This window comes from Gymnoscopelus braueri (assembly GCF_963280865.1).
Source record: "Gymnoscopelus braueri genome assembly, chromosome: 22".
Classification (NCBI taxonomy): domain Eukaryota; kingdom Metazoa; phylum Chordata; class Actinopteri; order Myctophiformes; family Myctophidae; genus Gymnoscopelus; species Gymnoscopelus braueri.
Genome location: NC_137624.1, coordinates 11,610,747 through 11,624,575, shown reverse-complemented (window position 1 = coordinate 11,624,575; position 13,829 = coordinate 11,610,747). Strand labels below are relative to the sequence as shown.

The 13,829-nt window shown below is 42.2% G+C and overlaps 1 protein-coding gene across 1 annotated transcript in view; it reads left to right on the top strand.

Moving 5' to 3' along the window:
- The window catches only part of ank1b (ankyrin 1, erythrocytic b), a gene marked incomplete at both ends in the record, with an annotated part of 143,087 nt that extends 134,637 nt beyond the window's left edge, over window positions 1-8,450 (top strand). Inside the window, 4 exons of the mRNA XM_080420187.1 lie at window positions 4,183-4,855; window positions 5,276-5,588; window positions 6,005-6,076; window positions 8,382-8,450. Coding sequence (XP_080276313.1) covers window positions 4,183-4,855; window positions 5,276-5,588; window positions 6,005-6,076; window positions 8,382-8,450 — 1,127 coding nt within the window. The remainder of the gene's footprint in view (window positions 1-4,182; window positions 4,856-5,275; window positions 5,589-6,004; window positions 6,077-8,381) is intronic.
- Between the last annotated feature and the right edge of the window lie 5,379 nt (window positions 8,451-13,829).

Below are 13,829 nucleotides of genomic sequence, written 5' to 3'. Positions count from 1 at the left end.
TTCTACTTAAAGCAGGATTACTTGTCTTTCATGAACGCCATTAATTATTCTTAGGTATGTATGGTTCAGGCTTAATGTTCATTAGGCTATGAATTTTCGGCTGGACTGTAGTAATGTTAAACCATAATATTAACTTGTTAAGTACGTCTTAGTTTTTTCTTCTTAGTTTAGTTTTTTGGAAAATAATTGTTATAAAAACTGGAACGGGAGTTATTGTTTATGGTAGCTTGATGATTTTCTTTTAGACCTGAGGCCGATTCTAAAAATGTCTTCTAATTTTTGACAGTTGTCTGAAAAACATATGTTGCTATATAAATATATATAGCTAAAATCTAAAATGACACAGATGCTTTCCGGATTGAATGGGTTAAGTGCAAAATTCAACATTTGTACACACATGCTGGTATCACAAGTAATTCCTCAAAATCATGTATTGATAAATATGCAACAAGACATTACATGTACCAAATAGTTAGAAACTAAAATATCATCAATGATGATTTGGGTGAAGTATAGTCCTTTAATTGTTCTTTTCCGCCTAGAATACTCATCAGAACTCATTGGTCCAGCAACATGTGAACTACATTGTCTAGAAAGCATGGTTCATTTACACAAACAAAACCCCACGTTTACAACTCATGTTTAGCTGTTACATGTTATCAGCACTCACATCATGAGCTCAGGAATTAAAATAAAATAAGAATAAACGTCTCAAATTTGACCCAAATAAGGACACCAGGTAGCCTGGCTCCAGCTCCTGAATCACTAGCCGTGGCCATAAAAGAATATATTCTTTGTTACAATTCAAGGGTCTGAAGATTCAGTCGTTTGTAGGGTTTTCTTTCTTTCCAGACCAATCAATGTACTTTGAATAAAACATTTCAAAGCCAGTCAGACATTTCAAAACGACAATGGTGGCGGTAGCATTATTTGATCGTATCGATGGACTGTAACTATTCAAGCTGTTATGAATAGAATACCAGGAATAACAAATATAAAGGGTGTACTAATTGTCCATTGATTCATAAAATGTACTTACACAGGTTTTTGCTATAGTGTCTGACATACATTAACCGTATCTAGCCAGTTAGTTAGCAAGCTAACTGACCCGTGTCGCTTGCTTGACAACGTCACTCCCTCTTCAGCAACACCCATCTCAGAAAATGGCTGCAATGGGAGCACTTTCAGATTAATAATTCATAATTACAGAATAAAAATTCACATTAATTCAGGCTGAATGTCAGGCAGTGTTAAGTGGACCATTATAATACACCATTAAAAGTTAAATTAACACTAAGAATGCTACTGTGTCGCATAGGAAGGAAAACAAGAGATTTTTCTTGTGCCAAAAAGCACAGAAAATAAATGAACAAAATGTAAAATAAAGATACAAATGTTAAAGAACAACAAATCTCAAAACCATTGTGTTCACAACGCTGCTATTTCACACTCTATGAACAGGCCTATATTTGCTTATTAGTATTATGTCTGGAATAAATAGTAGAATAGATGCTACAGACAAATATGGTTCTGTATTTTATCTTAAATTTAGACTTTGTGAATTATGATACATGCAATGTAGAAGATATTAAACTAGCAAGCATGAGCTTTGCCAATGTCAATGAATGTTTATATGACTGTGATTGTCTGTGTGTTTCTGACTGTATGTTGTGTGGCTCAGAACATTAAGAGTGTAATCTAGAATCAGCCTTTTATGAAACATCCCAAATCTGTAAAGTTCATGTAATCAAGGGAGTGAACACAGGAGTGTTATCAAACAGAGCATCTAACAGAAATAAAAAAATAATCATTTTCCTCTAAATTGTAGTTCCCAGGCCATCATGTAAAAACGAATAGAACATCATATCTTTGATGAGAGTTTAATATGATTGCAGTTTATTGTCTATTTGGCTGCTTTGTGGGCGCCATGGGATATAGAAATAGGCCGAAACTCTAGATCAGTGTGCGTCTGCAACGCAGCACACACAACACAGAGCCATGCTGCACACATGAGCAGTGTGGCCTCCCCTGTTAATTTCAGGACGGGAACCCCGATTTGTAACTATACCTTTCAAGACGGGAACCCCTTTTGGGGTATATAGCAACATACATTTAAAAAATATATATAATAAAGATTTGAAGTTTTTCAAAAGACTTAGGTCAGGATTTAGAAGGCGTTTTTAGAATCGGCCTCAGGTCTAAATGGGTTAACTGATAACAGGAAAGGAAAAGCTAGACATTCTGTATTCCGCGACTCACACACACTGCAGACCTGCAGTGTATTTTGTCCGTTAAGGAAACCAAATGACACCCCCTGACCACACAGTTTCAATCGGGTGTTAATGACATTCCTGGAGGTGCGGGAAGAAACACTTTGTGTGCTGTTCTTGCATAAATGTTATTATATATTTTTCACTTTACTTAAAACACCCAATGACTAAATAGTCACTTATAATCACATTATAATGCATTATAAACATTTTCATATAATGTATTACAACAATATACTGTACGTATATACTATAAAATACATTATTGTACAGTATTACTCAATTCTTCAATTCTTCAGTTAGGTTCTTATAGCAGTCATCCTGCAAACTTCCTGACAAAGGCATTGTCCACGTACAGTAGGCGTGCGTTGTGTGTGCATGCACGTGTGCATGCGCGTGTGTGTGCGTGCGTGTGTGCGTGCGTACGTGTGTGTGTGTGTGTGTGTGTGTGTGTGTGTGTGTGTGTGTGTGCATAGACAATATTTTGGGGGATTTTTGGGAGGATACATTATGCATGTTTTCACTGGCAAGTATAACTGCAAGTGCAACAGCAACTTGCTGTTTCTTTTGCAGTGACTGCAAGATGCTGCTCACCCACACCTACGATTTGTGACTAGGGTTGGAACGATAGTACAGTGACTGTGATTTGCTGGTATTATGTTTACTTAAACGTATATCTAAAAACAATCACTTCATCTACATGTCTTGAACAGTTTGTAGCCTACAGCACCTTGCCTCTTCCTTGATTGGTTGTCACTAAGAGTGAAAATGGATTATGTGGATAAAGATGATGTGTTTATGGACATTGTTTTGCTGTATTGAGCCAGCACCTCAAAACTACACGTGTACATGAAACTATACTCTTACTGGTCCATGGGCCATTATCATGTCACATGGAAAACTAAACTACGGTACCAAAACTCCCAATCCAATAACGAACTCATCTGGCATACAAGATTTGGGGATACCTATTTCTTGAGGGTTTCTGTTGTTCATTTCTATATATTGTCAGAAATGAACACATGTAACAAATGTGAATTGATTTGTAGGTGATTTTCTTATGAACAATGAAAAATATCACTCAAATCCACTATACCATACTTATGTGGGTTGGATATCTGGTACCATTACTTTGATGTCTGAATATTAAATATCGTGCCAACCCCACTTGCAACACCTAACACTAGATACACTTCTTCTCTCCTCCTGTTAAGGAACACAGCGTAACTGTCACTACAGTATGTAACTTTCGTATTTATTAAGAAACTTGTCAAAGCCATGCAGCCATCGCCTTATAAGCTCCTTTAACCCCTTTACCACAATTTCGCTGTGTCCCAATGTTGGTTAAACAGACTGCTTCCTTTACCAAACAACAACAATGAGTCCATCCAATAGAGTCCCTCGATGTTGCTTTAAAACCAACCAAACAAGTCAACTTTGAACAAGGTAAAGGAAGCTCAAGGAAAGAAAGACTATGTTTTTACTACTTCCAGTAAGGTTCTGGGCACTGTTCAGTTTATTTCGATAATGTGTACCACCTTTTAATCTGAAAGTAATGTAAAAACATACCGGGTTGGAATTATTTATCAAGGGTAGTCGAGTGGGGAGTGCTGATTTAAGATCAGTCTGTCTTTCACACTTGCACGCTGAACCAGCTGCATAAGGCCCTCATAGGTCAGTGGTCCTAAATCATCAACCTCACTCACGAAGCACTTGATAAAAGAAAAACGAAACAAGAAAACCCTCTGGTTTCTTTCCTGGTGTATATTGGGACACGGCCGAGTTGCACTGTTTCGCCTCGTAGGTCAGAGAAACAGTCACCCCCGCGTTCCACCCCCCCCCCCCCCCCCCGTCCTCCTGCAGGGCTTGCTGGGTGTTCTATCTCTCGTCTCCCCCCTTGTCTTCCCTCCAGGTTATGGGCTGGTGCAGGAGGAGCTGCTGTCCCCAGCCTCCCTGCAGTACAGCCTGCCTTCTCCGCTGGGCATCGAGCCCTACTGGCAGGAGGTCTCCAGCCTGGAGTGCGCCCCCATGGCCACCACCGAGGAGGACACACTGATGGAGATGTCGGACGTGCAGGTGTGGCCGGCGGGGGTCAGCCCCTCGCTGGCGGTGGAGGACTCCTCCCTGGACGGCAGCAGCCGGGCGGACGACTCGGAGGGCGCCACGCTCTCCCTGCCCTACAGTCTGGGGCGCCCCGCCAGCGGAGCGAGCGGGGCGGGCAGCTCCATCATGGAGCTGGAGGAGGAGGAGGAGGAGGAGGAGGAGGAGGGGGAAGGGGAGGGTGAGGAAGGGGAGGCGCCGCCGGAACCCGCCAGCGCGCCGGCCGACAGGGACAGGGTGAGAGCCAGTGGCGCCGTGCCCAAGGTCAACTCAAATGGCCAGCTCGGAGGTCAGAGGTCGGATCTGTGGAGGGGAGAGGCCGCGGCGGCAGGTGGAGGAGGAGGAGGAGGAGGAGGAATGGTGGGAAGAGGAGGTGTAGGGATTGGTTCAGCGGGGCTTTCTGTTGTTGCAGGCCAGGAGGTTTACGCTCAGCTCTGTGAGATGTCAGGACTGAGCCGCTCTGCCGAACATAACGGAGACAACAGGTAAACGAATATCACACTTATGCAAACATGTGTGTGTGTGTGTGTGTGCGCGCGCGTGCGTGCGTGCGCCTGAATCAGTGAGTGAGTGAGTGGCCCTTATAGCACACTAGTTCTCAAAGTGTGGTCCGGAAAAAATAAAATAATAATCTTGACAAATCTTGTCTTATGGGGTCCACAGCTAAATACATATCTGTTTGGGAGTCCTTGACATGAACACGTTTGAGAAGCACTGCTATAGCAGTCATTTATCTTGATCATATTCTATCCATTCCTCTCGTTTCTCAGTTTGTATCTTGGTCTTCTCCCTCTGCCTTTGGTCTCTTATCTATCCCCATTCCTATCTTCACTTCAAATACATCCTTCTCTTATTCCTCCCCTCTCTCTCTCTCTTTCTCTCTCTCTCCCTCTCTCTCCATTCAGGGTGGTGGGAGGAGGGGCGTTCCAGCCCTACCTACCACCAGACAAGGACTCTCTGCAGGGCTGGGTGGCTGGCTCCCACCAGACCAGGACGTCATCGTCGTCGTCATCGGGACACGACGGCAGCGGCAGCGTTCCGGGGTTGCGCGTGGCCCAGGAGACCCTGCTGACTCCGGTGTGTGACACGGGTTACTCACATGTGCTGCGTGCGGGGCGCCTCCTAACGGGCGCGCAGCCCTTTGAACAGGGGCTGGCCTTCTCCCACCGGGAGGCGGCGGGGCTACATGCTTGGGGACAGGAGCAGAGGCGGGAAAAGGTCAGGTTGTCAACTTGTCACGCCGACCACCCGCTCGCCTCCTGTGCCTGGAGGACAGACTTCCGGGTGTCCATGCCTGATCTCATTCTTTCATGTTTATTCATTTATTTGTGACGATGAATACAAACGACGGCATTCAATTTGAATTCATCCTCAGCCATCGACGATTTCAATGCAGCCAAATATCGCACATCAGAATTGCTGATTTCGATTATGTCATCAGAGGAATGTGTTGTGTGGTTTGGTGCAACACAAGATTTGCCATATCCAGTAGCCAAAATTTTGTTTTTTGTTCACATTCATTGATTAAAGAACAGTTCAATTCATTCCTAATCTAAGTAATGTGAGACATTAATTTCAATTAATTCCTAATCTAAGTAATGTGAGATATTGATTATGTATAAATGTTTTGACAGAGTGGAGAGAAAGGTGACTATGCAGCTGTGGAGCATTTTGTTGATGAACATGGAAGTGAACTCCCAAGGAAGGTGAGTAGTGGCTGTTCGGGCTGGGCGATATGGACAAAATCAAATATCACAATTTATTTTACCAAATACCTTGATATCGACATTGCAATGAAAATATAATTGTGACAATACATTTTTTTTTACATTTTCAAAAATAGCAGAACTACAGTACAAGCTCACAACGAGCTTGTTTGCTTGTAAATCGGCTATTTCTTTATCAGCTGTTTTTTTGCAATTTTAAAAAATATATAAAATAGGGCTTAAAACATGTAAAGAAAAACTTGTGTCATATCATAATATTCTTCCTTCGGCTGATTCCCGTTAGGGATTGCCACAGCGGTTCTGAATCTTCCTCCTCGGTCACTCCAGCCACCTGCATGTCCTCTCTCACAGCATCCATAAAGCCTTCCTCTTTTCCTCTTGCGTGGCAGCTCCATCTTCAGCATCTGTCTCCCAGTATAGACATCATCTGTCCATTTCCAAACCATCTCAACCTCGTCTCGATTACTTAATCCCCAAACCTTCCAAATTGGGCTGTCCCTCTAATATACTTATTCATTCCTGATCCTGTCCATCCTCGTCACTCCCAATGAAAAAGCTTGCCTTATCTTCAGTTCTGCCACTTCTAGCCTGTGTTTTTGTCAGTGCCACCGTCTCCAAACCGTACAGCATAGCTGGTCTCATACACCTTCCCTTTCACTCTTGCTGGTTAGGTACCCTTCTGTCGCAAATCACTCCTGACATTTATATTGCCATATTGCAATATTACGATATCCAAAATCCCAGACGATATCTAGTCTCATATCACGATATTGATATAATATCGATATTGCCCAGCCCTAGAAGTTGTTTTTACATTATTTACATTCAGCCATATTCATATACTGTAGACACAGAGACGTAGCCAGTGCAAGAAGACGTTTACTGTACGTACGTACACTTAACGCTTACACAAGTGGTGGGAAATTAATACCATTACCAGCCACCACCCAAATGATTATACATTTTGGTTGTGGCTGGTAAATGTGTCCACACTACCAGCCACTTTGACAGCTAATAAAATTGGATTTGGAGGTTAAGTTATGTTTTACGAATGGCAGGGTTTACTTCCAAAATTAGACTTCCAAAAGTGAAGAGTATTCTTATTTAATGGGTGCAAGCCCAAAATTAACAATGTAAACTTTGTAAAGTATTATTTTAGGAATAATTAAGTATTAAAATGAAAATTGTTTAAAAAAAAACAGTCTTTTCAAGATGTTGAACTATGAATTTCAGACAATTATGATGAGCCTTTTCAAAACGGATGAGCATGGAGGATGTCTGGGTGGGGTAGAGGTAAATCCGCCCACCACTGCAGAGGTCTGGGTTCGCTTCCCTGCCAGGCACATGCAGTCATAGACATCAAAGGGGGCTTGAGCCCTTGCCCTTGTACCCGTCTGTAAAAAGTGCCCTCTCCAGACCACCAATTCAGCATTTTCTACGGTGAAAGAAATGCAAATGACCCCTTTCCATGCCGTACCCGAAGGCAGCATTCAAGAGAATTGCCTTCTCCAAACTCTCCTGAACTTGAATGCAGCATTTCATGTTGAAAGAGTTGCTCTCTGTGTCTTGCGGCACATTGACACCCTCCAGTGGCAGTGACAGGAATCACAGTACACATGAGGTATTGACAACAACTAAATAGGCTCTATGCACAGCAGCCATATTATCACTTCCTTCACAGGTGTTACCAATGATACTAATGAAGGCTCTGTTCGTTTAGAGTAGCACAGTGGTTCTCAGACTTTTTAATTTCCACGACCACCATAACTCTGAGAGTGTACAAATGGAACCAAATGGACCCTTACGGGTCCATTTGGTTCCATTTGTACACTCTCAGAGTTACACACACGTAAGAGGCCATTTGGAACCCCCTCAAGGAACCATGAGGGTCCCTGAACCCCAATTTTAGACCCACTGGTGTAGCAGAGTGTTTCCAGTGAGCCAACATGCACAACATCAGCACCCTCACTCTGTTTGACCAGAATGGAACAGAGCCTTCATTAGTCATTAGTCATTAGGCTGCTCTACATAGAGCCTATAGGGAAAACAATGTAAATATGAAGGGGAAGAAAAAAGAATACAAACAGTGCTGAAAATTTACTTTGCAAATCTAGTTTGGCTGGAGAAATTCCCAAATCAAAAAGGTGCAGTAACAACAGTACAGTGTGGCTGGCAGGTGGACAAAAAAAACGGTTTCCTGCCCTGCTTGCGTGTCGAGGATTCCTACAGTAGTTAACTGGTCCGAGTCTTGTCTCCTTCCCTCCTCCCTCCCTCCTTGCTCCAGGTGAGGGTGGAGGTGAGAAAGAGCGCTCAGTCAGTGAAGCGTGCCAGTCTGCGGAGAGTAAAACACTGAAACACTTACTACCCAGTCCTCCAGGTACGGGACATACAGTACAGCAAGCACTTGAGCATCCCAGTGCTTGGGCACATGACTCTATAGGTGGATTTATTGGATTCTTGTCCCAAGACCTTAATAGTATGGATGTGCAGCGTCCAACTTTCACCAGGCATGCTTCAGCTTATATGCACTGGACATGGCAGTTGGCATTTATACAACTAGATGCTCATTTTTCTTTATTTTTCTTTAATGTTTCATACCTCCTAACCCTTGTTAACCACATGAACCCTAGCGTCCCTATTCTGGGCATGTCAAAATAGGCAAACATTTGTCCAAAACAGGTGAACATTCTAAAATAATAGTAGCTCTACAAGGTCACATTGTAATGCAACACATAGTGACCTAGTGGATCTACTATGTTCGCTATTTGACTTACAACAAAGTACATAGGGTTTAAGTGGTTACGGTTGGGACAGTGCTGTCACATATAACGCTCATATAAGTGTATTTTGTGCTTTGGCAAAGATGTGTTGTGTGGCGTGTCACATGAATCAACTGAAGCAAGACTAAGAGAGTAAATCCCCATTAGCAGCCCCTAGACGTCATGCTGCACCAAATTGCATGGCAATCTGCCCTTTCGATTTTTGAGATATCTTGTGTGCAAGTGGACATTTTGGCCCATGGGTGGTGCTACGGGAAATCCCATGGGCACAGCAATATCATTTGAGTTCATCCTCTCGGGAGCATGAAGCAGGAACAGGCGGTCAAAGAAGTAAACAGTGGGTCTCGAAATGCCACTACTATGTTACTTAGTCATCTGGAAACACATGAGACATTTTAAAGACCTCAATTTGAGCTTTAAATAAAGTCATTCATATAAATATTGTGCCTCGTTAGGCACACAGCATATCAGTGTTATTGCTTGTACATGTCAATTACTGTGTAACACGTTTGAACACGTTTTTGTACAGTAGGTATATAACAGCCTAAAAGGTGTGATTTGTATAAAGGCTAATAGGCTAATAAAAATTAGGCCCAAGTTATTATTTATCTATCTTTCTATTTATCATTTATCTTCTCATGTTTAAATGCAGAGGAAGATAACATGATTTACAGGTATGAATCTGTTTACTAACAGTGAGCAGCAGTAGGCCCAGCCTACTGTTTCTCTGTCCATGGTGCTGAAATTGTCCAAATCCCTTCATGTCACTGGCTTCCATTGAAAATGAATAGTAGACTGTGGCTTTATATCTGCCGGTGTGAACAAAGCATTAGAGCAGTTGTAGATGTGGGTCAACCTAAGGGGTCGGTTGAGAATAGGGCATTCCGGTCGATTGACATGTCGCCACTTTTGTGCCGAAGCATAAATTATCCTTTTTTGTTTTTAATGGTGTCTCTCCATCTTTTTAGGAACGGACATCCACTGCCAAACCATCCTCCGCAAAAACACAACCGGGACGGAGAGGAAAATGAGGGGAAAGAAATGAGAGAACGGGAGAGGACGACTGACACAAAGACTAAGAAATGCAAGCTACAAAATTACAAATAAAATCATCTTCAAAAAGAACATGGAACCCTACAAATGAGAAGAGGCGGAAAAAAGAGGAATGGAGTTCTACTTGTAGTTTTGTAACATTTTTAAAGAAAAAAATATCAACTAGACTAGGGCATGATAACTTTTGTATTAAAACAAAAGAAACGTGAGAAAAAAACAAACAAAAAAAAAAGCAACAAAAAGTGCTTCCTGTCAACTGTAATCGCATGATGACTGCTGGTGCATGCCATTTGACCTTTGAACTGTCATTATCTACAGACTGAAGGGGTACAAGGTTATGGGCCCGTCCAAGGGCCACGTTTTGGACCTTAAACCCCATTCCCCTCCCCCAAATGGAGTGGTTTGTGTCTGCAAGTTGAGACTGACAACACTACAGCCAAAAAAGCAACAGTCTTTATTCTCCCTCAATGGATTGCTATGTAAACAGATACGCTTACGCTGAGCCTACCAATGCATCGTTCACCGTCACTGGACCCTTTCTCCTATTATTCTCTATGTGATATATGCACTCTATGCTACGTGGAAAGTGTGTCGGTGTGCGTATGTGTGCGTATGTGTGTGTATACTTCTCTACCTACCTACCGCATGTGTTTCTTGCTTCTGGCTTGGCTCTGAGCCCATCCCTATGATTGGTTCCGTGCCCCCTGTGATGTCATGGCGTGCTCAGGGCTGGAATGAGAAAGCCGCTCGTGAGTGTTAACGTCTGTGTGTGTGTGTGTGTGTGTGCTGATGTCTTTCCTTTGTGAACGCTTTGTGCTTTCCTCTGTTGTTTCTTTGGAACCTGTCCACCTTCAGTTTGTGTTTGAGTTTGGTGAATATCTTTGTTCCTTGGGGGGTGGGGGCAAGTGTGATTTTCAGATACTGAGGATGTTTTATCTGGAAAGGGGGTTGGTTGCTCGATAGCATTGTGTGGCAGCCAATGGAATCTATAACAAATGTCTACACTTTTATTTTCCTAAGATGGCAGATAGGTCATCATGTGCTTTCTTGTTGTTTAACCTGGTTGGCACGCAGTATGTTTATCCATGATCTTGACCTGCTTCTCGGTAGCCTAAATGGCTCATTTGTACTGCGTAGAATGACCACGTCGTGCGACCAAAAATCTTACGCTTTTGTCGTGCAACAGTCTTTGGACGAAGTGCAAATGAGCCTCACGTCAGTATGCAGTGAACTCAACACTCCTTTCCATCGCCATCTGTAGCGCCGACATCGAACGTTTCAAACTTGGTGTGCTCTTTCTACTTCTGTGTTGCAATGGCTGTAGCGCCTCACTCGTTCCTGAGATGGTTCAGGTTTTGGTATGGAAGAGGAAATATGAACAGCCTTCTTTGTGGGGATCTGGCTATTTGCCATGTGTAAATTCTAGCAGTGTAAATTCTAGCAGTATGCCACAGTGGGACTAGCGTTGTGGTGCCGTGAAGACAGACAGATTGACAGCACTGTGATTGTTAACACTGACCCCAGACTCGTGAACTGTGGAGACACGTATACATTGACACACACGTATGCACACACACGTATGCACACACACACTGAAATACACACACACACACAGAAGTAGAGAGGCTAACACACATACTCTCAATCTCTCTCACACATGCACAGACAATATACTGTACATATACACTGACTATACATGTAGACAGTATGTAATTAATGCCTGGTCTGAATGCCATTGCCAGTTTGTCTATGGTATCTACCACAGCAATAATCCCACAGCTGAGTATGGGGGCGCAACCCACATACTCAGCTGTGCTGCCCACAAATGCATGTTCTTTATAAATGGGGTACCATTTAAAAGGGACAAACAGGTTTTACAATAGTATAAAAGTTATTGACAAAAATGATGTTAAAACAGAAACATTATCTACCAAACACAAATTTCCATACATACATACATATACTGTATACATACAAACTTACATACATATATAAAACGTGTGTGTGTGCGTGCATGCGTGTGTTTGAGTGTGTGCAAACTGTTTATTCCTCTGTATTTGGCAGTGAGCGGTTGTGCTGGATGTTTGATTCCACTAACCAAAACATCGATGAAGTGGAGAGATGACACATTAAAGTGATGAGACTGTCTGATGACGACCATGTTGTTGTAGCAGGGTGGATGAGGAAGGACCAGAGTAAGATGGGTCAGCACGTAACGTAGCAGCATATAAGCCAGGACATGTTCACTTCACACACTGTCTGACAACTATGAATGAGTCTATCTCTGCTGATGGGTAAAAAACACGTAACTGACTGCAGTCATCTTCTCGTGTCAGTTTCAAGGTCTGATATTCATTTGGGCGTCCCAAGCCCAAGCCTGATCTATATTTTGTCGTACGATGGTGCCGTGTGCCTAAAATAATACATTGAATACAACCATTCTACAAGCTCACAACGCGTCACCCTGTGATCTATTGTGAGCTTGTAGATTGGTCATTATCGATGCTCGACCCGTCTTACGATGGAGTAACCATACGTTTTGTGACTGTCAGGCCGTTGAAATCTGGTAAAAAACAACAACAAAAACAATCCATTGTATATTTTCTATAACTTGGGTATCACTGAATACATTTGCAGTGTTCTCATTTCTAAACAAAATGAATGTTACTTGTTTGCAGTTGCATGGCTTTTGTCCACCAGCAGTACTATGAATGAATCCTATCATAGTAGCATACATTTCCTGGATATATAAACACCATATTTATCACATGAGCACTGTATATATTACTCATATTATTCATTCACCGTAACTTGAATGAGTAAGACAACGAATGAATGAATGAATGAATTAGCCTATAGTTGCACATCTCAGGCACAGATTCATTCGCACATATTCCTCGCCCTGTACATGAGAGCCTCATCTGTGATCTCGCACATTACATATCACCTGTTTTCCACTCTTAACTTCACTCAGGTTTTCAGTTTTGCTCTTTCAGGATCCAAGCTTTGCCCTTTTTGATTTATTTATTTAAATGTTCTTCATTTCGAGCCATGCTCTTAAAAAGTAACGGGGGCCCAACATGAGTACTTCAGAAAAATGGGATGGGGATACGTAGGGGACAGAAAAGGTTATCATATGAAGTGTGCGTATGCGTGCGTGCATTCATGTGGTGAGAAGCTGGTGGAAGTACAACCAAAAAGGGAAGCCGTTTTCTCTGGAAGCCCATTTCTGCCGCTGAGAAAAGGTTATGAATTATGAGTTTGTTTTCTTGACATTCTCACTTGATATCTCACAATTCTGATTTGCCTCGCAATCGCATATGTGACATTAGTGTGCGGAAACAAAATGAGGTATAGAGTTACTTGCCAGAATAAAACTTTTAACCACATAAACCCCCCGAAAATAGCTGATCTACAAGCTCACAACACGTTGCCTTGTGTGATTTTTGCTAAAATGTTCACCTATTATGACCATGTTTTTTTTATTTGATGCAGGGGCGGTAATGGGCTTCCATAGGGTAACGTTACTGACTCTGCTCAGTAGTTGAGTGGGATGCTTTGTAGAGAACTGCAAAGGAGGGCTGGAACAATTAGCACCCCTTCTCATTGTGCTATGAAAGTATGAAATACAATGAACAATTAACTGCATGAGTTCTTATTCAACAGACAATGTGAACTATAACCAAAAAATACAGTTCATTGCAATAAATTGTTTCAAACCTTGTATTGCAATGAATGCTGTTGTGCTTAATTCTTTGTACAGAAGTATCTAATATTGTGATATATTCCACGTGAAGTAATCAACACTTTTATTCTGAGATTTGAGTACAACAGATATAATTAGTATCAAACACTAAGGGATAGTTGGATTAATTCACTTAAATGGAATAATTCATATG